The 25,985-nt window shown below is 37.1% G+C and overlaps 1 protein-coding gene across 1 annotated transcript in view; it reads left to right on the top strand.

Annotated features, from left to right (window-relative positions):
- Positions 1–454: 454 nt before the first annotated feature.
- RFX6 (regulatory factor X6) overlaps positions 455–25,985 on the top strand; it is a 52,208-nt gene continuing 26,677 nt past the window's right edge. The window contains exons 1-6 of the mRNA XM_043439506.1: positions 455–677; positions 945–1,101; positions 3,854–3,977; positions 5,693–5,754; positions 19,415–19,492; positions 20,532–20,559. Of these exons, the coding sequence (XP_043295441.1) occupies positions 455–677; positions 945–1,101; positions 3,854–3,977; positions 5,693–5,754; positions 19,415–19,492; positions 20,532–20,559 (672 nt within the window). The remainder of the gene's footprint in view (positions 678–944; positions 1,102–3,853; positions 3,978–5,692; positions 5,755–19,414; positions 19,493–20,531; positions 20,560–25,985) is intronic.

Here is a 25,985-nt window from a genome sequence, read left to right as displayed (position 1 = left end):
CTCCCCTCCCTCGCCCACCCAACCCCACCCCGAGCTGACAGTGTCGCTTTCTTGGTTCTTTGGAGAGCTTTGGGTGTGGAAAAGTGTCCTCGGTCCCAGCTCAAGATGGGAGAAGAGGAAGCAGAGGGAAGGAGATGTGGGGAAAGGGACTTCCCTGCTCAGGCTTGACTCGCGCAGGTGAGGAAGTGAGTTCTGAGCAGAGCATCTGTCAGGATGGCAGACAGGTGGAGACGGGCAGTCCCGCCTCGGCCCACCCGGTTCCCTGGGCGGTCTGAGCTGTACCTGGGCCTGGCCTTTCTTCTCCGCGATGCCCGGGGGATCCCGAGCCGCGGCCTCCGCCTCCGCCCCAGCGGCCCCGGCTCCCCAGCCCCGCCCCGCCCCGCCCCGCCCCGGCCTCCCGGCTCCGCGGGGCGCCGGTCGAGCGGCGGGTGCCCAAGCCTCGGCGGCCAGGAGGATGGCCAAGGTCCCGGAGCTGGAAGACGCCTTCCTGCAGGCGCAGGCTTCTCCCCCGGTTTCCCCCGAAGTCCAGGAGGAGTGCTGTGTGCAGCTCCTGGGCAAGGGTTTGCTCGTTTACCCCGAAGAAAGGGTGTACCTGGCGGCCGGAGCGCAGCCGGGGCGCGCGCTGGGCAGCGGGGAGAAAGCGGACGACCCGGAGCTGCCCGGGGGAGTTAAAGCCGGTGAGTGCTCTGCCCTCCCGGGACGTGACTGGGACTCGGATATGGTTCTAAAAGGGCCTCCAATAGTAAAGATAAACACATCGCAAACGTACATGTGTTTCCCCTAGGAAAATGCTGGTCAAATAGAAATTAAGTCTAAGGGATTTTGTGTAACTCTCCTCCGAACACCCCCATAGACCACCCCGTTTGACGCCAAGATACATTTAGGGGCTAATTAATTGATGTTATATTCTGGTTTTCTTTATCATCTTTTCAACTGGCAATCAGAAATGCATTTAAGCAATGGTAACTTTTCCTCCGAAGAAGAGGATGCGGATAATCCAGACAGCAAAACCAAAGCAGCCGATCCACATCTCTCACAGAAGAAAACCATCACACAGATTATGAAGGATAAAAAGAAGCAGACCCAGCTCACTCTGCAGTGGTAAGGCTCGCTCAAGGGTGCCTGTAACACCTGTTGAATTTTTAAAGTCAGTATATTCAGATTCTTTGCTTTTCTCCATTTGGTTCTCTCTCAAACTTTCTTGGAGGAGTTTAAAAGATCAATTAGAAATTCATCCAAAAATTGTTTTCACTGGATGTTTGGTATAGAGACATATTCTGGTACGGGTAAAAAATGATCTGCAATGTAAATAAAAACCATCACTTTATTCATTATTGGCTAATTTCTTTGTAATTTTGTAATTTCTTTGTTGTAGTTTCATTATTGTAATTTCTTTGAAAGTAAGCAATAATGAATTTTTTATGACTTACTTGTTTAACATGCAGTCAACTCAGCCTTATATATTTGTTATTTGGTAATTTTATGTTTATAAAACATGATTCTTAAAAATAACTTAAAAAGAGGAAGGATCTTAACATTACCTTTTACCATAGAGTGCAAATTCAAAATTGTGTATCAATTGTGTATCAATTCAGCCATAAGATGAAATATGTTTGAACTAGAAGACAGATCAATCAGTTAAAATGGTGCTATTAACTTAAATATTCAACTATTTTTATAGTAGCTTTTATATATGATTTATTACAGTGAAATATCACTAATTAGATTTTGTGGAAAATCTTTTAAAATCAAGAGTTTATCAGTAGGCTCTCTAAATAAAGGTCCTACAGAAACTTTTATAATATTGTTTCAAAAGGAAGAGGAACCTAAAGTAAAAACATAATATTAAACTTCCCTATGTAGGGTAAAGAACTTTCCTCCCAAATTCCAAATAGGATGCAAATAAGTAAAAATGTCTATTTGTTGATAAGTTAACACAATCTGTTTATATGTAAATGTGACCTAAATCTTAGAAAAATACAATAGAAAAAACATTATCTTTATAAAAACTAGCACATTTTATTTCATTTAAACAATAAATTACAATTTGCATATACTAAATGTTTGTGATTGTGTCCTTAATTCTTCCAAACATTTGAAATATAGCCTTAATATCCTTCTAAATTTATGGCTTATCTATTGAAGTTGATATCTCATTTATTAGTTAAGAATATACTAGAGCAGTAAATAATTGAGCTAATAATCTTAAATATTTAGGAAGCAGCTATTTTCTTTAGGATAATTGGAGCAAAAAGGTTTTGACTTCAGATATATTATGAAGGCTTTTTGAATGATCACTTCCATTCAATTTGAGTGAATGGAAACAAACTTGGGTTTTTATTTTATAAATATAAATACATTACAATTAAAGAAAAAAGTCATATCCAAAATAAAGATTGTATTTATGTCTAGGATTAGTCAGTATTTTGAAGACAAAAACAATGCCAACAATATCAATATAGCCAGGTGAAAAAGTGGACATTATATGTGTCATTTAAATATAGTTTAAATAGTTGAGTATTTCTCAGTAATTTTCATATTTTTTGAGACTGTAAAATATCCTCATTTTTGTTTGAACTTTCCACACTCTTACCCCCTCCCAAAGAGATGCATAGTTTTAAAAAAACCTATGTGAGTTATTTACCTTTTGATAATTTTCCCTTACAATTACAGATTATAGTGGGGATGTTAAAAATTAGAATTAAAAATCAAAGTGAAAAAATCTGCCTGAGTAGCTTCAATTATCACTGTCAACTAGGTGTTTGGTTTTATGTATGCAAATTTTACTGGGATTTCCATCTTTCTATGACAAAGGAAAAAAAGAACCAAATCCCAGGAAACACATCCTGTGGCTTTTATCTCACACACCTTGGGAACATGTTAAATCAGAGATCTTGAAAAGTTTCACTCAATTTTAACCTGAATGTATATTCTATATTGTGTTGCTCTTGTATAGTAGTAATTATGATTTTACTGTACATAAAAAGAATGTAAGTAAAATTTAGCCATTATCATGGTAGGGTAGAAGAATTGAAAGTAGAATCCACAAGTTCTGATTTCTTGATTGCTGTTCAGGTATTTGTAACACTTAAATATATGTTATTACATTTATATAAATTGTGTGTAATTGCAATTGCTGGTATCCAAATTAAATGGAATTATTTCTAAATTTTCAAAGATTATATGATTATGTTTATAATATAGAACCGAATTTAGTGTCATATTTGGAGGCATCTACAGAGAATAACATTATGTCTCATGAGTACAGGACCTTTTAGGTAATTATAAGTACTGATTACAGCAAAAAAGGGTAGAGATAGAAATAAATCAGTACTACTTCCAACTTAAAGTTAATTTATGCTTATGTATTTTGCAAATAAATGTGTCACCATACTTCCCTAATTATTCAATGTTCAGAACTACGTTGTGAGTGAAAGTAAGAGATTGTAGGCATTCACCAACCTGAAGCCTCTCGAGAATGTTATTTTAAAAAACCATCACCTTCAATTTCACTATTCATATTTGGTTATCACACAGCAAAGCATGATGAACAGTGAAGATTTACTCAGAAGTAAGGCATATTCAGGCACGTGGACCAGGCAGAAGTGATTTTGTCCTAGCCATGGTGTTCTAACTGCACTAATAGGTGTTTATTGAGGTTCTTGCTCTTCTAACTTTAATCCTTGTGATCGTGTTTTTAATATTATCCAGAATAAAAGAAGTCTACTTATGTCCGGTCATGAACTCATTTATATAGAGTCTGTGTTCAAAAGGAACACTAAAACAATGTGAGGGGGGAAGGAAAGAAGAAATAAATAAAAGGTTTGAACTAATTCTTTGCCCTTTTTCTTAGGCTTGAAGAGAATTACATTGTATGTGAAGGAGTTTGCTTACCACGGTGCATCCTTTATGCACACTATCTAGATTTCTGCAGGAAAGAGCAGCTGGAGCCAGCCTGCGCAGCCACCTTTGGAAAGGTAAATACCACATTTTGGCTATACTACCTTACAACTAAAGTCATGTGAGGCAGGCAGTATGGAAACAAACTTAACTGTTCAAGTTTTCATACAGAATATTAAGAAATCTGTTTTGTAAATGAAATCTCTTAAGGACTGCATTTGGAACTACTATATGTTTAATGTAGATTTTACCTACTGTTTGTTTTACCTTGAACTGTAATTCTATACGTTTTAAATATTAGAACCCTGGCTATCAGAAGATTTAATGTGACCTTAAAAGAAGCTCCAATTGAAGCTCCATTCCCTTCAAAGAGGGATACATTAAAAAGAATGGTATGGCCTGTACTGAGAAGCAAAACTGAGTGGAAATGACAAGTATCTTGTTAATATAATTGGTGATTGCATTTATTCTATTTCATAAACAGTTCTCTTAATTCTCCATTTGCTCTTAAGTATATTTACACCCCAAACTCCCAAAGTGTTGTGATGGGATTGGTTAAATTTCTCTCCTTTAAAAATATTCCTTTTTACTGAACCTGTGTGGTTAGGATGGGAATCTCTATAACTGAATGCTTCTGTATTTACATACATGGGTCTCATTTTAAGAATTGGGAAACAGTTTCTGTCTCTTGAGAAAGTCTTGTTTTTTGAGATTCTTGTCCTGCTCTATTGTCTCAGATATCCCAGAAAAATTGGAAGTTTAGATCTCAGCTATTACATCTCTTAGCAACTGAAATCCAAATTCTAGCCTGTAGAGGGACTCATTGTATTAGAAAATAATGATGACAATGGTCTGCTTCTCATTTTTTTCTTAAATAAAATAATTTATGAATTTATTTTGAAAACTTATCTGTTTACAGCACACAATGTGATGAGGGCATGGTAATCCAGTGGTTTTGGTTCCAGCCTAGACTCTAATTTGTTGGGAGACCTGAAAAGCACTTAACGTCCTCAAAACTCAGTTCACTCATTCTATAAAATGAGGAGGTTGCATAAGACGACTTCTAATATCCATTTTAGCTATAATATTTTACTAGGCCTCCTTATGATAGTAATTCTTAACTGTTTGGGGAGCCATGAAACACTGAGGATATGATAAAAACTATAGAACCAGTTCTCAAGAAATTGACGCATGTTAATGCATAAAGTTTGCCGTGGAGTCTTTAGAAGATCATGTCTGGATCTCCTAAGATTCAGGTTAAAACCACTGTTGTTATGTAGGAGAGATTTTTGCTCATTACTCAAGCACTAATTTTTAGCCAGTTTAGAGAAAAAGAATTTAAAACACTAAAATTTGAAAGCACAGAAAAGAAAAATTTTAAAACACTGCTGTGGAGATCTGGTAAGAAAATTTCCATGTCCTTTCAGAGCTGGAGATAGATATTTAATTTGGGTAAATCTCTGCAAAGAATTACTATAAAGAAACCCAAATCTTCCCACAAAGTATATAAATAAAGTAATAATTGATCTAGTAGTCACACCAAGCAAGAGCACATATTGGTATAATCTGCTTTGGAAATCGAGAACAGGGCAATGGAACAGTATCATCAAAAAAATACCCCTCTCCCTGTGCACATGTGTCATTATGTATCAATACGTGTATGACATTATTTTTTCCAGACTAAATATTTACTCAAAGCTCAACATTTGTTTTCTAGAATTAATTGATCATGAGAGGCTTGCCATAGAACCACACACCTCCTAAAAACTAAAGTAATTGACTTTCTTTTCAGACAATTCGTCAAAAATTTCCCCTCTTGACAACTCGGCGGCTTGGAACAAGAGGCCATTCAAAGTAAGGCACATGAATGAGCATATTTCAGATCTGTACATGCGGTACCTTATCCATGAGGACTAACACAGTGTGAAACAAGGATTGTCTTTATTGGTGAATAGAACGAGGTATTCTCTTCTTGATAAAGCAGAGAACTGCTTTACTAACTATTAAGACCTAAAAAGAAAAAAAAAATGGATTTTAGAATAATGTTTAAAAAGCTAAATTTACACAGAAAAATCATTTTTTTTCTGGTGAAATAATCTTTTTACTTTATTTTACATTATTTATTTGTTTTTGGCGGTACAGGATCTTGTTGCTTGGGCTTTTCTCTAGTTTCAGCGAGTGGGAGCTGCTCTAGTTGTGATGCACAGGCTTCTCATGGCGGTGGGCTCACTTGTTCTGAGCACAGACTGTAGTGTGGACAGGCTTCAGTAGTTGTGGTTCCCGGGCTCTAAAGCACAGACTCAGTAGTTATAGTGCACAGGCCGTTGCTCCATGTCATGTGGGATCTTCCCAGACCAGGAATCGAACTTGTGTCTCCTGCATTGGCAGGCGGACTCTATACCACTGAGCCACCAGGGAAGTCCTCTGGTGGAATAATCTAAATGAACCATTTTTATAACCTTAAAGCCATGGCTGAAGGTACCAGCATCATGAAAAGGAAATGCAAATGGATACCTAAGTGACTGGGTGGAATCCACACACTTCCAAAGAGCAGGAAGGGCAGGGAGGGTTTGAACACGGTCCAGGTTCTTCCTCTGGTTTTCTTTCCCAGATAATAATTTCTTTATATCACCCTCTTTTCCATTCAAGACAAATGACAGGCACAAATGACTCAATGGAAATATAAATATAAAATTAAACAGTCACGTTTTCTCTCTGTTGATAACGTTAGCTTTTACTTATCTCTTGGGACAATCTCTGCGGAATCTTCAGTTACAGGTTCCTGTTCATCCGTTACTTCTTTTGTCCACCATTTTTTTAGTTTTTCCTTTCCTAATGTCTACAGACATATTCAGATCTCTTCTGTGTTGATAAAAATAAAATTATCTCAAACCTGCTATACTCTTCAATATTGCTGTTATTTTTCTTCTCTGCTATTTCTTGAGAGTAGCTATCTGTTCACTTACCTTACCACTGATCACATAACTCTGTCTCGCCCATTTCTTTACCTGGGCAAAAACTCAATGGCCTATTTTTACTGTTACTGATCTTCCTAGGCACCTGTCTAGAGTTTGAATCCACTGATAATGTACTCTTAAAATAAATAAATGCATAAAGCTTCCCCTATGGCTTTTCTTTCAGACCACTATCAAGTCTTTTTCCCTCTTCTGCCGCTTGTTTTCCAGTTTATCCAGTGTCTTTTTCTGCCCTAACATCCAGTCCAGCATTGTCCAAAAAAATATAATGCGACCACATATTTAATTCAAAATTTTCTAGAAGCCACGTTAAAAAAGTAAGATGAGACAGATGAGATTGACTTTACTAGGTTTTACTTAAGTCAACATATCCAAAATGTGATAATTTGACCATATAAAAAATAAAATTATTGATGACATATTTTACATTCTTTCTTTCCTACCAGTGTTTGAGATCCCATGTGTATTTTATAGCTACACTACATAGCAATTCAGACTAGTCACATTTCAGATGGCTCAGTATACACATGTGATTTGTGGCTATTCTATTGGCTAGCTCAGCCTTGGTCATTTGCCAAAAAAATAGATCCTATTTCATTATGAATTCTCTTGAATCTATGTCTCTCTCCATTCATACTTTCAAAACCTTACCTTGACGCTGTCTTTCTAGTCTGTTCAATATAGTTCTCATCTTGACCTTGTGAAGTTCAGATTCAATCTTTTCTCTGTCATCCTCAGACACTTCCACCTGCTCATGACAAACTTTCTAACCTTGACATTAAAGATCCATTATGATTTAGTGCCAAACCATTTTCTTATTATCTGCGCCTTGCTTTTCAGCATGCACCTGTTTATTGATCAGTTAGTTCCCTTGGCTTCCCTCTCAACTGCCACTGTTTTGTTCATGCTGTCTTCCTCCATGGAAGATCTCCTTTTCCCTAGAAGGCAGTTGAAACCCTATCCATTTAAAAGAATGTCTCCTGAACTTCCTCTTCTTTTGAATCTTTTCTTTGCCTCTTGATGTTTTGTACGCTTTTTCTTTGCACCCTCATAGCAGTTTTTGATACCTATCCTAGTGGGAAATTAACTTATCTCTTCCTCTCAAAAGATAGTGCTTTGAGGATAGAGACTTTGTCTCACCCATTCTTGATTTCTTTCTGTGGTCTGCTATGTAATAGATTGGACTCCCCTGATGAAAGGTAAAGTTGCTCAGTCGTGTCCAACTCTTTGCAACCCCATGGACTATACGGCCCATGGAATTCTCCAGGTCAGAATATTGGAATTGGTAGCATTCTCTTTCTCCAGGGGATCTTCCCAAGCCAGGGATTAAACCCAGATCTTCCACATTCTGGGTGGATTCCTTACCAGCTGAGCCACAAAGGAAGCCCAGGACTTCCCTGGTGGATCAGTGGTAAAGAATCCTGTGGCCAATGCAGGAGATGTGGGTTTGATCCCTGGGTTTGATTCCCTGGGTTGGGACGACCCCTCGGAGAAGGAAATGGTGACCCACTTGAGTATTCTTTCCTGGGAAATCCCATGGACAGAGGAGTCCGGTGGGCTACAGTTCAAGGGGTAGCAGAAGAGTCGGACACAACAACAAAACAAAACAAAAGCAATATAATAGGTTATCAATTAATATTTATTTCATTGATTCCTATGAATGTTAATAGTATTGTGACCTGAGAAATGAAATGCCTGATTTAAAAAGACAAAATTGGCTCGTTCCTTCTAACCAAATCAGCTTTTTTTCAAAGTTGAATCAGTTTAACTAGCTAATTTGTACTGAATTTGATTCCTGCTGGACTGTGTAGGGAGATAAAAGATTAAATAGTGTTTGAGGTAATAGGCAGTGGAAAAAGAGGCTAAGCAATGCAGAGAAATCCTCTTCACAGGGTCTACAAGAGGACAAACAGGCAGGCTGCAGAGAAAGTCAATTAATCCTAGAAGGAGCCTTTAGGATTAGGGATGAATCATTAACCTTGTCCATTGTGACAGTGAGGCTCCAGTGTGTAGGTTTATGTTGTTACAATATGTAGTGACTTCAGGGAGTTTGTTTGGTATCTAACAGTTGATGCCCAAGAGCATACCGTTAACAATTTGAATTTGTTCCTACTTTGCTGATATGCCATTTGCTTTTTATAACTTGCATATTATACTTTTGGTATTTTGATATCATGGGCAAATTTTTTTCTGTGTATCAGCTAAGTATGTTGAATGATATGGCAAGCTGTAGAGTTCGTGTATTTTGTCGTTGTTCATATTTTGATGATGTAATTATTCTTAGTGAGATGATTTTCCCGACTTTCTTCATTTCCAAGAAATACTCTTAGACTTTTTTTTAAATCTTAGAAGGTAATATATCAAAAGGTAGAGTCACCTAGTGGTTAGGAGTATGAGGTTTAAAGTTGAACAAATCTGAGCTTTAATCCCATATTCCCATATATAACTTGGTGAGTTGTTCAGCTTTTCATCAAGAAATTGGCTATGCCATTAGCTATTAGATTTGGTGTGAGAATTAAATGAAAAAAGTATAGAAATGAATGGAGACATGAATATGCTTTCAACCTCGCTATCCTTAATAGTAAAGAAATTATTATTAATAGTAATATGAAATTAATAATATATTATTCACAGTGCATCCAAAAATCATCAGTGCAATTAAAAGTTATTACTTATCGAGCACTACACACACATGTACACATACACACTCACTCTCTAATCTTTACGATGACAATACAAGGTTGGAATTACTGTGTCTTACAAAGGAGGAAACTGCAGTTCAAAGATCACTGACTTGCTCAAGGCCATACAGATATTATAAAATAACAATGCTGGCATTTAAATCAAGGTTTATTTGGCTCTGAAGTTTGTGCTTTAACAACTGATAAAATTTCTTCTTTCCAATATGTCATATCAAAAAGTTGTTTAATTGAACTTTTGAGTTTTTGAGGTATACATTTTATTTTTTCTGATATAGCAGTTGTAGATGTATGCTATTAGACTCTTCTTCAAAGAGCTAACATTTCTCAGGCATCAATCATAAGGCATTTAAAATTATTTTATATTTATTTAGAGATATTTTTGTATAAAAGCAAATTTGTAGCATAAACAGTTTTATGTTCTACTTTGAATTTTTGTCCAAAATTTCTCTATGTTGGCATATTATCTTCACAATCATCATTTCTACTGGCTGTTTAATATTTCAAAAATTTGCATTTTATGAAAAATATTTTTATGTGTTTGGAAATGTGAAAAATTGATGAAACAAATATAAATGAAGAAGTGAGCATGTTTTGGAGAAACAAGATTTATAATTTCTCCCAATTTTACCAGTAATTTTGGAACACTTTTGTTGTCATTTTTATAATAGTGCCCAGAATGTACTATCACTAAATACCTATTAAATTATTTCTAATACATGAATAAATTTAGTATTAATTTATTTATAAGTAAATAAATAATAAACACAGTCCTCCATCCTTCCATTCACTCTCACCATCCCCTCCCTGCCAAGGAAACCAACAATCTCAATGGTAGTTTCTGCATGTTCTCAATACCAGTATAAAAACTGACTTTGCTTTTGAGGTTTTTTTCTCTCTTCTCTTTGATTCACCACCAATGTCAATAATATACTTTGATTTTTTTTCCTGTGCAAAATTTTTAAATTTAGATTTTAAATAAATAGAAATGGATCAAAATTCTATAGGTACAAAGAATGTTTAATGAAAAATAATTCCTTCCTATATCATGAATGTATTATTTTGAATATAATATATTATGGATTTTTATTGATGTACAAAGCATGGTGCTAAAGAGTTTTAGACAGTAGTAAGATAGGGTACATACTGTCAAAAAACTTTCACTATTAATATTCATGTATTCAGTAAACATTTTACTGTGTGTCCTGGTACTGACTAAGCCTTATAGATACAATGATTAGCAAAAGAGTCTGTGACCCACCCTTGCTCAAAACCACTCAGCGGGATAAGGGAAAAAACAGAGGAGCCCACTAGTAGATTTCATGAGACTTCATGCACACAGTAAACTGTTTGATTTGAAGTTACATTTTAATTTCTTGTAGACTTTGATCAGTCAAATCTCGGTTTTCAGACATGACAGATAAAAGCTATTATCTTATTTATTAGTAGTGATTTAGTGGGTTAATAAAACTGATATGGCAGCTGCTCTTATCATAGTAAGTTATTGCAAGGCCCTGAACAGCTTAATCCCATCATTTCCTTATCAGTTATCATTTGTCTAATGTAAACTAACATCAGGGCTACTAGCTCAGTGGGAACATATGTTTCAGGAATTCTATATAATGACAAAATGGAAAAGAAGACATATAGGTGTAGGTATAAACTGATCATCAAATGAAGGAAAGTATTAGACACAAAGTAAATATTTTAGTACTAAAAAGAGAAGCAATAATTTCATTTGTCCTATTAAAATATAACACACTCACTTTAAAATGTGGACATAAAAATTAATGAATATTTTTTTTTCATTCCTAAAATGTAAATGATGTCTGTCACCTGATACAAGTCAAAGGACAGTTGATGCTAATGAATGAACACAATTTTGTTAATCACAAGGACTACTTGTATTATGCAAACATTTTATTAACTAAATTAGGTAATCATACCCAGGATTCTTAAGTAGTTATCATATATCTTTTAGGATAAAAATAGATAAAAATCATATAGGGAGAAAGAACTATGAAATGTTTGGAAATAGAGTAACCTACAGGATAGGCATTGTCTATTGGTATATAAATTAAAAAAACTATTTATCCCATAGTGAGGCAAACCTCACTTTTTTATTCAACATTTACCTGTATATATTCTTATTATGCTAGAATATTTCTGGCAAATATTTCCTAGCAAGATTTATTTTAGGGTAATACTTTAACAACAAATAATGATATAAAAGGTTGCAAGTGAGATGAAAAAAATTCATGTATACTTTGTTTGAAATTACTCTCCCCTGTTTTATGAGTTTTATCTTCAGCTGTTAGGAAGACAAAGAGCTGCTCAATTATCTCTCTCAAAGACACTAAATCATCACTCAGATGATAACATGTTCCTAGTTAGACTAAAAGGAAGATTAAAGGGGAAAGATTATTTTGCTGGCAGTAGAAGAAACTGGATATGAAGTGTGCTAAAGCATTACAATGGTCATTGCAAAATATTGAGATTTATATTTCTAGCAATTTCTAGTCTTTTCACCTAAGTACACTGACTGCCATGTCCTTTATATACATTGTTCAGGTATACAACTTTTGTTCAACTCTTTTACCAGTAACCTGAAAAGGCAGTCTTACAAAGCAATTATGGAAAACTATTGGCTTTCTAAGAGAGTGTGTGTTTTATCAGTTTCTAGATTTCTAGCAGAACACATTGACTGGTCCAATAAATGAGGATTTTTCTTTACATAAATTTTTAAGGGGGAATACAATGAAGGGAAAGATACAATTCCCTTCCTCTAAATCTTATTGGTTAGTAGGGGAGATAAGCTGTATATGCACATACCAATGGTATGAGATACAAAGCTACATGGGATAACTGACCAAGAGTTCGAAGGACAGAGAAATTAATTTTACCTAAGATACCATGCAAAACCTCATGTGTTGAAGCTATGCCTTGAATCATGGATAACAACCGAGGACATGTAGGAAGAAGGACATTCCCAGAGAAGAGCTCAACAAGATAAAGGCACTAAGGAAGGAAAGCAAACATTATTTATGGAAAGCAAGTAACCCAGAAAGAGATAAATTCTCTGTATTATTATTCAGTATAAATAGTTACCACTTACTAAGCAACTATTACTTGTAAAGAACTTTACGTATACTTCACCTCGAATTTCCCCAGCAGCCTGCAAGTAAAGTAATATTTATTTTACTTTACTTTATATGTAAACTATATATCCAATAAATGTAATAGTTTATTATTATTATTATTCACAAAAGTGGAAATGAAATTGAAGTTGCTCAGTTGTGTCTGACTCTTTGTGACCCCATGGACTGTAGCCTACCAGGCTCCTCCATCCATGGGATTTTCCAGGCAAGAATACTGGAGTGAATTGCCATTTCCTTTTCCAGGAGATCTTCCCGACCTAGGAATTGAACCTGGTTCTCCCTAAATTATTCAGTACTTGTGGTAGAGTTAAAGGAATTAGTCAATTTCCTCACATCACATTAGACAAGAGATTTAATCTCTATCAAATTTTAAATTGTGCTATATTTAAGTCTATGATAACTATATGCATGCCCTTTATTAACAAATTCTTGTTTATAACATTTTCTTTATGACACATTGTTATTTTTAACTTTTTTCATGTGATGAATGTATTTATTCAATATTTATTGATTTCCCTTTATAGGGAGCTTATATTCTAGAGGGTGTATTTGTTTACATATAGAATTTCAAATATGAAACATTCAGACCAATGGTATTGTTCTTAATGATTCAAGTTAGCTATTAATTCTTAATGATTAATGTGAAGTTAGAGAGTGTGTCTTCTGAGTGCAAGCATATTTGAATTATATTTCTCCTAAGAATTTCTAATAATAAATTAAATTAAGATGCAGTGTAATTTTGTATCTTGGGTATGGAGGTAACATGGTCTCACAGAGAGTGCTCTGTGGAGCTTCTGGTTTGAATTTTGTTTTCAAACTCATAACCTTTCACACAACTTGTTCAAAAAATCACATAACTTTTTTGAACTTTGCTTTGAAATGGAGATATTACTTTACTCGCAGGCTGCTGTGGAATTTTGAGGTGAAGTATAGGTAAAATTCTTTACATGTAATAGTTGCTCAATATTAAATAAATAGTGGTAACTATTTACATTAGTATTGACTATCACCTGCTTCAGTTTTAACACATGTTAATTTGGTATTGCAATTCTTTCTTTGCATGCTTCCCCCCCACCTCCGCCCCAAGACTACCCACTCCCCCAGGGCAGAAACCCTCATCAGTCTCTTTTTGTATCCTTAACTCCTAGCACACAGTAAGCCTTGGATACATGTTTGAAATAAAGAGTGTTCACTCTTTCACTAGTTCCTTGTTGGCCAGCATATTTATAAGGTTGCGCTCATGTAACATGCTCAAGTACCTCAACATGTCTCAATTATGAGACATTGCTAATGAGAAAAGGGCTGGCTGCTTCTCCCATGTAGAGTGGAAAATTGCTGACCAAGTTAACTTCTTCAGGTGTCAGTGTGTATCTGGTTGATGGTATCATTTATATGTGACTATGAATAAAATACATTACTTAAAAGAATTTTTTTTCAGATGTAACATCTTGATTCTCATTGTAGGTGGAGGTATTAAATACATCTATTGTTAAAGATGTGTGTGTGCTTAATTGCTCAGTTGTGTCTGACTCTTTGCAACCCCATGGACTGTAGCGCACCAGGCTCCTCTGTCCATGGGATTCTCCGGGCAAGAATTACTGGAGTGAGTTGCCATGCCCTCCTCCAGGGGATCTTCCTGACCCAGGGATCGAACCCAGGTCTCCTGCACTGCAGGTGGATTCTTTACCATCTGAGCCACCAGGGAAACCCATTTTTAAAGATATTCTGCCTTAATGATGAGAAGGGAGGAAACAAAATAAGAGCTGTTTTATAAAAATAAGGAACAAATGAATTGTGTAATAAAAATATTCTTTCCTTAAAAATCTGAAGTAAAAAAAGAATTACAAATCCATGTTACTTGGTATTTTGGGGGGTCCTAAAGGATGTTGCAATGGCACCCCACTCCAGTACTCTTGCCTGGAGAATCCCAGGGACGGAGGAGCCTGGTAGGCTACAGTCCATGGGGTCTCGAAGAGTCGGACATGACTGAGCGACTTCACTTTCACTTTTCACTTTCATGCATTGGAGAAGGAAATGGCAACCCACTCCAGTATTCTTGCCTGGAGAATCCCAGGGACGGGGGAGCCTGGTGGACTGCCGTCTATGGGGTCGCACAGAGTCGGACACGACTGAAGCGACTTAGCAGCAGCAGCAGCAAAGGATGTTGCAATTTTTACAAAAAGTGATCATCAAGTGATATTTTTAAATAAAAATAAAGTTTGCCTAAGGGTTGTTCAGTGTGGTCGCTGTTCTGTGACTGGCAGGCAGCCTGGCTCAAGAAGCCATGAAGCAGTGTGAAATTCAGAAACAAATAGGTTCCTGGTGGATTATCCACGTCTGGTTTTTCATCACTGTATTGACAGCTCACAAGGGGGTCAGGGTACAGTGCGCCATCTAATGTTTGCTGAATTCTTGGTTATCCCTTTGATTTGTCTTACAAATTTTGTCTACCACATGTGAAGGCAATGTGGTTTCTTCTCAGTTTACATGGCAGATCATTTCATCATGGTGTAATATTACTTACCTGTTGAAAAAGGATTATAGATGAGAAACAAGAAGGTCAAATTATATAAAAGAATGAGTGCTGAGTGCTAAGTTGCTTCCGTCTTGTCTGACTCTTTGTGACCCTATGGACTGTAGCATGCCAGGTTCCCCGTCCGTCCATGGGATTCTCTAAGCACGAATACTAACTAGAGTGGGTTGCTATGCCCTTCTCCAGGGTATCTTCCTAACCCAGGGACTGAACCCGTGTCTCTTAGTCTCCTGCATTGACAGGGGGATTTTTTTACCACTAGCATCACCTGGAAGATCAATCAACTTTTAAAGCAATGCTTACCATGTATTGCTTCAGACAGCGGCTACAATGATGTTTTTATTAATTCATTTTAAATTGGAGTATAATTGATTTACGATGTTGTGTTAGTGAAGTCTTTTTAACTGTGGCATCTATAGAGCAAAGAGCAAGCTTTGCTAAAGATCATGAAATTGCAGTTTATTTTCATTGTAATAGTTTCTCTTGTTCTCAGGCATCTCTTGCTTTATTCAACCCAATACAAAGTCATTTTCTTTTGGTATCTTAGTTCTAAAATCTAATAAAAGAAAAATAGTGAAAGAAAAAAAAAGAAAAATAGTTATAATTATTTCAGACTTATGTTCACTGACTAATCCTAATATGCTTGGCCGAATGTCATCTAAATATGTCCATTTGTTATGGGTTTTAGGTATTTACCTTATAATTTTCTATTACCATAGCTGCTTTTAGTAATTTCTTTATGTATGATTTAAATAGTTTTCTTCTTTTAGCTTCTAATTAGAGACAAATAAACTCAAAATTTTGGAGTTTGCTGAAGTTTCGTATTTCCTTCATTTCTCTCTTTGTCCCAATATACCATAGAAGTTCTTTTCCCTTATCTACCAGAGGGCTATTTTCTTACTGTAAAAATGGAGCTTATTCTCTTTAGGTTAATAGAGTGCTTTCGTTTTTCTGCCAAAACTGAAGGCTTGAAAACTTATTCCAAGTCTGCTATACTCATAAAATATCTTCACTACCTTGATCAAATAGAACAGCTCTTTCTGAAGCATTTCTTATTATAATTACGTAATTTTTTTCATATTTAGAAATGCTTTCTTTTCCATCTCAAATGGCCCAGTGTCATTAGAGGCATCTTCTCTACCACTATACTGCCCTTAAAACCTAGTGGGTGAGAAGCCATCTCTGGGACTCACACTTACAGAGGGCTCTGTTTCTGCCCTCTTTCAGCTGGTCTCCTCAGGAGACAAGGAATTCACAGCCCGTATGGATGTGCCCACCTGGAGACCACACGCCCCTTCCAGCCCACATTTTAAGGCCATGGGGCCCAAGAACTCCAAACAGCCTGAGGCCGGCCTCCTGGGCCTATGTAAGCCTCTTCCCTCATCCATCCTCAGGAGACATGGACCTGCTCGGTGGCTCAGGGGCAGCTGTCCAGGTGTGTGTGAGGGTGGATCTTGGATGTGGAGGCTGGAGTGGTCTCAAGCAGCCCCTCACAGTGAACAGAGGAGCAGAGGCTGGGGAGAGAGGTGAGGTGGGGATGGTTCTTCTCACGCCACCATGTTTCCTCATGGAACTTCAGGAGTCTAGGCGTTCTAAGTTCAGACCTACCCACCAGATCTTTATGGCGGTATACTGTCAAGGGAGGAGGACAGGGACATTTTGTTTCACAATGTGTTCCCTCGATTTATATATTTTAAGTAATTAGGTATAAGGCCTGTGGGCCTCCATTTGTACTCTTGTCCTGAGACTTGAAAACATTTAGGGTTAGAGTTGCTCTGCCAAGTCCCTTCTTTATTACTGAGGTCAGCAAAGGGGCCTTGAAGCATAGATCCTCCATTGTCTTCACTTTCAACTCAGATGGCAATGCTAAGAAATGAATTTTTAAATATGATTACACTGAAGTCTACTGGAAGCCCCCTTATCCTTTTATTTCATTCCTTCCCTGATTTTCAGTTCAGTTCAGTTCAGTCGCTCAGTCGTGTCCAACTCTTTGCAACCCCATCAATCACAGCATGCCAGGCCTCCCTGTCCATAACAAACTCCCAGAGTTTACTCAAACTCATGCCCATCAGGTCGGTGATGCCATCCAGCCATCTCATCCTCTGTCATCCCCTTCTCCCCCTGCCCCCAATCCATCCAAGCATCAGGGTCTTTTCCAATAAGTCAACTCTTCGCAGGAGGTGACCAAAGTATTGGAGTTTCATCTTCAGCATCATTCCTTCCAATGAACACCCAGACTGATCTCCTTTAGGATGGATTGGTTGGATCTCCTTGCAGTCCAAGGGACTCTCAAGAGTCTTCTCCAACACCACAGTTCAAAAGCATCAATTTTTCAGCACTCAGCTTTCTTCACAGTCCAACTCTCACATCCATACATGACCACAGGAAAAACCATAGCCTTGACCAGACGGACATTTGTTGGCAAAGTAATGTCTCTGCTTTTTAATATGCTATCTAGGTTGGTCATAACTTTGCTTCCAAGGAGTAAGTGTTTTTTAATTTCATGGCTGCAGTCACCATCTGCAGTGATTTTGGAGCCCCCAAAAATAAAGTCTGACACTGTTTCCACTGTCTCCCCATCTATTTCCCATGAGGTGATGGGACTAGATGCCATGATCTTAGTTTTCTGAATGTTGAGCTTTAAGACAACTTTTTCACTCTCCTCCTTCAGTTTCCTCAAGAGGCTTTTTAGTTCCTCTTCACTTTCTGCCATAAGGGTGGTGTCATCTGCCTATCTGAGGTTATTGATATTTCTCCCGGCAATCTTGATTCTAGCTTGTGCTTCCTGCAGCCCAGTGTTTCTCATGATGTACTCTGCATATAAGTTAAATAAGCAGGGTGACAATATACAGCCTCGACGTACTCCTTTTCCTATTTGGAACCAGTCTGTTGTTCCATGTCCAGTTCTAACTGTTGCTTCCTGACCTGCATACAGGTTTCTCAATAGGCAGGTCAGGTGGTCTGGTATTCGCTGATTTTAGATGAATGCAAATTGAAATGGTTGATAACCAAATAATTAATGGTGCTGCATGGTAGGCAGAGAAGGAAAGGGAAAGTGAAGGCAGAAATTAGCAGACTTTGGCCACCCTCACTAAATACCCACTGTCCGACTGGTGTTTGTGTCCCATGTGTAGCATTTGTACTTGAGTGTGAAGTAAGTCAGGATTCTGCAGTTGAGGAGAATGAGATTCCATTCTTGAGATTCCATGGGATGCTACATTTGCCTGTGTTTCAGGTTCCATAGGGCTTCCCTGGTGGCTCAGAGGTTAAAGCGTCTGCCTGCAATGCGGGAGACCCGGGTTCGATCCCTGGGTCAGGAAGATCCCCTGGAGAAGGAAATGGCAACCCACTCCAGTATTTGTGCCTGGGAATTCCCGTGGATGGAGGAGCCTGGTGGCCTACAGTCCACGGGGTCACAAAGAGTCGGACACGACTGAGAGGTTTCACTTCACTTCAGGTTCCATAGAGAAACTGATAACAAATTGTTTGTCACACTGTTACATTCCATGTTTCATATTTCCACTGATTCATCACATAGTTGTTTTGTCCCCACTGTTGCACAAAAGCTTGAAGTGAAAATGATGGTGAATTGGGCTTTTCACTCCTCCTGAGGGAAATAACTTTTAAAGGGTCATATGCTTTGTACATATTCCTATACACAACATCATTGTCTTCCCCACACATAATGTCACATTCTTCTCCATTCAATAGATGTACTACGAAGAAGACCAACCATTTTCTGTTTCAATTGACCACATTCAAATTGAACCAAGCAATTTGTAGATAGATACACTGGATATACTTAGAGCCAGTGTCTACATTTACAAATTTAAGTGCCTACATTTAAATGCCTGCAATTACATTTTTTTTTCTTTTTCTGGCTTTTGAAACTTAATTTTTTAGAGGTTTGAGAGGGATTGGCAATAGGTGATTTTCCTTCTTTTTCAAGCTTAGAGCCAGAAATATAAGCATAAGTAGGGTTAGTTACTGTTAAAGAAGGATTAAACACATTAAGATGTTACTTGAAAAAAGTCAGGAAAGGAAGATGATGATCAAGGGACTGCAGTTCTTACCTGTGATTCACTTCAATTCTACTTTAGTTTTCCACTTCAAAAAACTATATTAACACAGAATTTGTTCTTGTTCTAGGTATCATTATTATGGGATTGGCATCAAAGAGAGTAGTGCATATTACCACTCCGTTTATTCTGGAAAAGGCCTGACAAGGTAGAGTCCTGCTATCTTCAAGACAAGTTCTCTGAATGTCTTAAATAATATATATCGAATAAAATGACTTGCTAATGTTTTCCTTTAAGCATCAGACCTTAATTTTAACTTTGTATGGACACTAACAATGACTGGGCAGTTTATATAATTTGCATCGAATAATGAGAAATTAATGGTGATCCAGGTGTCTCAGAGAGATGTAAAAGAGAAACCAGGGAAGCAGAATTGCTTTTAAGTTAATATTTGCTTATAAGGCTAAATTGGTTTTCATGCTAGATTCAATAAACTAAAGGCAGAAAATGTATTTTTTTCTATGAGATAACCTGCTTTAAAGATGCTTTGGCCAGTATCTTATGAAAATGAAAAGCTTATTCATCTCTAGTCACATATGCTCTGATATACCAGCTTACTTTAGTATGATAAAGCTACTGACCCCAGCTACCAAGTCTCTGTGAAGGAAAAAATACAAATGAATATAAAGAACATGTTGCTCTAATCTGCCATCAACTTTCAGGACTATGTTATTGCCAAGTAAGGTGGCATCCAATGCAATTATTATTTTTTAAAATATTAGAACTGCAAATGATTAAATCTGCATCCGAAATTTCTTTATGGTATGATTTACCAAGAACTGCTCTTAACTCTCAAAAGAATGATTTGTTTTTAAAAGTAAGGTGTCTTGTGGAAAAGCAAATAACTTTAGTCACCTGAGTCATACTAAGATGAACTCAGGTACTACAGAGAACATAATGGCAGCTTATTAACCACTGCTTGCTGTGAAGTGAAAATACAGGCTAGAACACACAAATATTTAATATTGTGTGCCTTCATTGTCTCAATTCTTACCTGACTCTGCTCAATATCCTTTATTCTACTTTCCCTTAGAAGCTTGGGTCCCTTTGAAAATCAAACACATTTCTCTAGATTTATTTCACTAGTCGTGGTATAAAGTCACTACTTTTGTAGGTCCTCTGCATTTCCTTCATGGCTATAACTGTATATATATTTTTAATTACTGAAAAATGTTCTGATTTTTAAGGTTTTCTGGAAGCAAGCTGAAGAATGAGGTAAGAATTATTTTCATTTATATTGTATATCAGTTATAACATGTATTACAAGCTTAACCATAGGGTTATTCATCTTTATTGGCAAATATAGAAATAAATGTTATTTATTAAGAGTCCCTTGAATGGCTGAGCACTTCAGAGTTAAATTAGATTTGGGGCAACTAACGATTCTTTACATGGACCTCCTGAACCTCCAATTAACCTAGCAGAGGGGAATTTTTCAATTATTCTCACCTAATATTAGATACTTGAAAGAGTATTTTTTAAAAGACCACCATTGATCCAAGAAATTTTTATTTAAATTAAAAAAAGCCTCAAGCTGAGGATATGGAAAAAACTGGTGTTTGGAGTATATATAGCTATTTAGACAAAACCTTTAATAGTTGTCAAGAATCCAAACGTTATGCTGTGATGTTTTACTGTGTGGGGGCGGGGTGTGATTTTGCTGCTGTCTTCTGCACTGGGGGTGACGGTGGGGTGTGGCAGAGGTGGGAGCTAAGGAGAAAGGGCCCATCACACACACAGCACACTTTCTCACCCAGCACACACTTTCTCACCCAGCACACACTTTCTCTGTAGACGCCCCTCCCCCTTCTCACTCCCAACCAAAGAACAGATCAACAAACTGACTTTATCTAAATGAGTTAAACTACCATTAGAGACTGCATGGCTAATTAGGCACATGATCAGGTCTTCATTATCCTCGAGTTAACTAGTCATTAAAGGAGGTGCCACAGAATCCTGGGCCCATGACAATGTGCTGTGTGGTCCATCTGGACCTGAGGTAAATTGTAACTCCATTAGTTTGGTGAAATGATACAAACATATTAAGAAATAATATAAAAACCCCCAATCTTCTGAAATGACCAATTTCTTCCCACGAGTGCTTTTAATATAGTTAATGGCTAATTACATAATAAAATCCTCCAGATTGCTTTTTTTATCAATGAAATAATAGCTCTTTATTAGATAAACAGTTGTGAAAGTGCAAAAATATTGACTTAGAAATACACTTCAGTTGACTGAAGTTTATGTCAACAGGGAGTTTAAATCATTTCTCTCAGGTGTCCCTTCTACTGTTTTGAAGAGCTGCTGGTACCATCAGTCCATTAGCTGGCACAGCATGCAGGTGGCAAGCCTTGCTTTATCGAGTAAAAGAAAAATTTTTCTCCTGTCTACTTCTTCCTCCTTAGAAGAGCACAATAAAAACTCGGGTATAGATTTTGTTAATAAAGTAAAAATAAGTTTTTGATTAGGCTCTACAGCCTCTTTTTCTAAAGCTACCTGAAGCAATAATAGAATATAATTATTGTGATTATTATATAAATGAACACAGTTAAGGGCTTTCTAAAGGCTCAAAAATACTCTTCTTGTTGTTCAGTCACTAAGTCATGTCTGACTTTTTGTGACCCCATGGACTGCAGCATGCCAAACTTCCATGTCCCTTACTATCACCTGGAGCTTGCTCAAACTCATGTTTATTGAGTCAGTGAAGCCATCCAACCATCTCATCCCCTGTTGCCCCCTTCTCCTCTTGCCCTCAATCTTTCCCAGCATCAGGGTCTTTTCCAGTGAGCCTAAGTAATTTTTTAAAATTATAAGATACTTGTTTAACAAAGTTGAAATTTTAAAAAATTGTTTTGTTTTTGGAGTGACCAACCATCAGTTTGCTCAGGATATGAGACTTTCAGTGCAAATCTTCATATCCTTTGGGTCATTTAAGCATTAAGAATGGTGAGGTAGGGAAAATAGGTAATAATATTGCCAATTTACAGCTAAGGAAACTGAGATGTATTTGTTTTCTTACAAATTCAAAATAAAATTCTATTTTTTAAACCCATGGTTAAAATGTTAATTGATAGATATGTGGTATTACAGGTATGAGGGAACAAAATTGTGAATGGATAAGTTTGATCCTATATAGTGTAGCAGAAAAACATACCTTGAGCAAGTAATCATAACTAATTATAAAGAGTATCTTGAGGATTAACCTAGTATAAGTGATTAAGGACATTTCCCACAGTAAGTAACATTTAAAGATAGAACTGAGATAAGTAGGATTTTGGAGGAGGAGGAGGAGAAGAGTGGTCCAAACAGATGGAACATAGATTAGGATTTCTCAGCCTTTGTACCACTGACATTTTAGGCCAGATAATTCTGTGTAGTGGGAGATGTCATGTGCATTGGTAGGATATTTCAACATCACAGAGTCTCTGGTTTCTATCCTTCAGATCCAATAGCTCTCCCTCCACCTCACTGTGAAAACCAAAAATGTCTCTGATGTTGCCAAATATTAAAAACCAGCAAACAGGAAGGCAAACAAAAGGAGCATCATGCTATAGATACATGGATAATCTGGATAAGAAAATATCCAAATAAGGATAAAAGCCCAAAGGATGGAGAGAAATGACTGGTTTTAGTCAGGAAGTACTGGAAGAGAAGCAGGTAGAAAGACTTGAAAGACGAAGGGCTCAGTTTGGAATTTGCTATATTTGATGTTGTGTCCAACTCTTTGTGACCCCATGGATTGTAGCTTGCCAGGCTCCTCTGTCCATAGAATTCTCCAGGCAAAAATACTGAAGTGGGTAGCCATTCCCTTCTTCAGGGGATCTTCCTGACCCAGGGAATGAACGCAAGTCTCCTGCATTGCAAGCAGATTCTTTACCGTCTGAGCCACCAGGGAAGCCACCAAGGAAAAGACCCTGATCCTGAGAAAGATTGAGGGTGAGAGGAGGAGAGGGTGACAGAGGATGAGATGGTATATTGCATCACCAACTCAACAAACTTGAGTTTGAGCCAACTCTGAGAGATAGTGAAGAACAGGGAAGTCTGATTTGCTGCAGTCTGTGGGGTTTCAAAGAGCCAGACACGACTTAGTGGCTGAACAACAACAAATATTTGATATGTTTATAAAATATCCAGTGTATACTTGAAGTGAGCAGTTGGATATATATGACTGGATGAGAGGATTTAGGTATTTAGTTTGATGATGATAGAAGTCATGGTAAAGGGTAAACACATTTAGGGATAAAATAAATGAGAAGAAAAAAACATTATGAGAAAAGAGTTGTGAAAAGTGGGAAAGAAGAACAAGAGGAGAAGCCAGAGAGGGAGGAAAAAGGAGAACATAGAGGCATAGAAGCCAGAAGAAAAGAGTGATTCCAAGGGAAGGGACTGGTTGCTGCTATCAAATGGTGCTAAAGGGTCATTAAGATGCAGACTGGAAAAGGTCTATGGAATAAGTTAAGTACAGATAATAACTGCAGGGAGAGCTTTTTCAGTGCTAGGGTTTGAGTGATTTGTGAGAGAGCTAGGGTTTGATTGATTTGTGAAATGAGTGGGCAGTGGAATTGAATGTAGAAAACTTAGTCAGGATAGGGGTGGGCTTGACAATTAGTTCAAGAGGAAGATTGAACCATGGTTCTAATGTTGATAAAACATAGTCAGTAAAGAGTAGAGACTGAAGACGTGAAAGACAGTCAAGGGTACAGGGTCACGAAGAGATGGGCAAGGGAGAGCTTTGGAGTGGAGGAAGTGGCCCTAGAGAGAAGGACATTTATTTCATTAAAACTGGAAAGAGGAATGGGTTAGTTCAGATGAAGTGGGTTTGTGGATTTTGTGGCAGGAAATTGAGATAGTTTGGTGGTTTTGGTTTTCTCTCTGAGGTATCAGCAGTCAGGTCATTTTCTGTGAGTGAAATCATGGTAGGGGGTAGTAGAAGTCTGAAGAACTTTGAAGTCGCAGCTCTTCTCAGTCAGGATTTCCAGAGAGAATGTAGTCTTAATGCCCCCAAGGCATCCATTGTATGTAGGGAATAAGCTCTTTTAGGCATCTGGAATTGTGCTAGCCAAGTGCTTTCCTTGGGCGAACTGAGAAAATGGTCATTCAAATTGTTTTCTACGGAACTTTTCTCACAGATTCCCTGTTGAGAGAGGTGGGAACAGGCTCTGCGGAAGACAGGAAAGGTAGAACATTGTAAAATGTAAATTTCAGGAAACAGCAGAAATGCAAAATATTTGGGAGTAATCAAAAGAAAAGGCATCCCTGGTGGCTCAGATGGTGAAGAATCTGCCTGCAAAGCAGGAGACCCAGGTTCAATCCCTGGGTCAGGAAGATCCTCTGAAAAAGGGAATGGCTACCCTGTCTCAATTCTTCCTTAAATTTAGACATTTAATACTCTATTTAAAAATTTGAATGAGCAGTTACTTTTGGAAATTAACTTGATCTAAAAGGATATATGGGGCTTCCCAGGTTGCTCAGTGGTAAACAGTCCACTTGCCAATGCAGGAGACGCAAAAGACACGCGTTCAATCCCTGGATGGGGAAGATTCCCGGCAGTAGGAAATGGCAACTCACTGCAGTGTTCTTGCCTGGAAAATTCCATGGACAAAGGAGCCTGGCAGGCTACAGTCCATGCAGTCACATGAGTATGACACGACTCAGTGACTGAGCATGCATGCATGCACGCACAAAGATATGCAGGAAGTAATAGTTAAGAGAAGTATAAAGAATAATCAAAGGAGACTTGTCTGGCAGATATCAAAATTATGACACTATTATACTAACTCAAATGTAGGTAGAACAAATCTACAGCAGAGATTAGATACCTGAAAAAAGGCCCAAGTGTACGAAATAATTTAGTGTGTGATCAAGGACACATTATACCCAATGAAGGGAAAAGTATTTTTCAATGAATTTTCATAATTCCTTTATGGAAGAAGAGAGAGTGCCAAATAAATAAATAAAATTCTTCAGGGCGTGATGTTAGAAAAATGGTCTATTTTGGAAAAAAAAAATTTCTAAAGCTCATATCTTTATGAAGTTCATATAAGTTATTAAATACAAAAATAATAATTAGAAGGAAATATATCTACCTCATTTCTGAAGGGGGAATAACTTTCTAAGCATGAAAACAATTTAAGAAATTTCAAAGGGAAAAAAATGAAAACATGAAATTGAAAAAAATTCTTTAAATCAAAGTATCATACACAAAATCTGAAGTCAAAAAAAAGACAATGGGAAGATATTATTCCATTGTCACATGCAAATATGACAATAGGATAATATCTCTACTACATGAAGAAATACTACCAATTTATTTAAAAAGTAGGAGGACCTCAATAACAATTTTTAAAAAAAACATGAATAGAGAAAATACACGAGGAAGAAAAGGCCAATAAATGCATGAAAATGAACTACCAAATAAATTTAAATTAATATTTTAAATAATGAAATTATCAAATATAAAAATTATTATTAAGCTGGTAAAAGTATGGTGAGATAAGCTCTTTCATATCCTGCTGGTGAAGACAGAACAAATTTTCTGAAAGATCATTGCAAGATCCATGTTCAAATCTTAGAAGTGTTCATACTCTTTCTCCAACTAATTTCACCTTTGTATGAATCTCACATAAAGAAATAATAGA

The sequence above is a fragment of the Cervus canadensis genome, chromosome 20 (assembly GCF_019320065.1).
Source record: "Cervus canadensis isolate Bull #8, Minnesota chromosome 20, ASM1932006v1, whole genome shotgun sequence".
NCBI lineage: Eukaryota > Metazoa > Chordata > Mammalia > Artiodactyla > Cervidae > Cervus > Cervus canadensis.
Note: the sequence above shows the minus strand (reverse complement) of the source record. Positions and strands in the feature narration are given on the sequence as shown.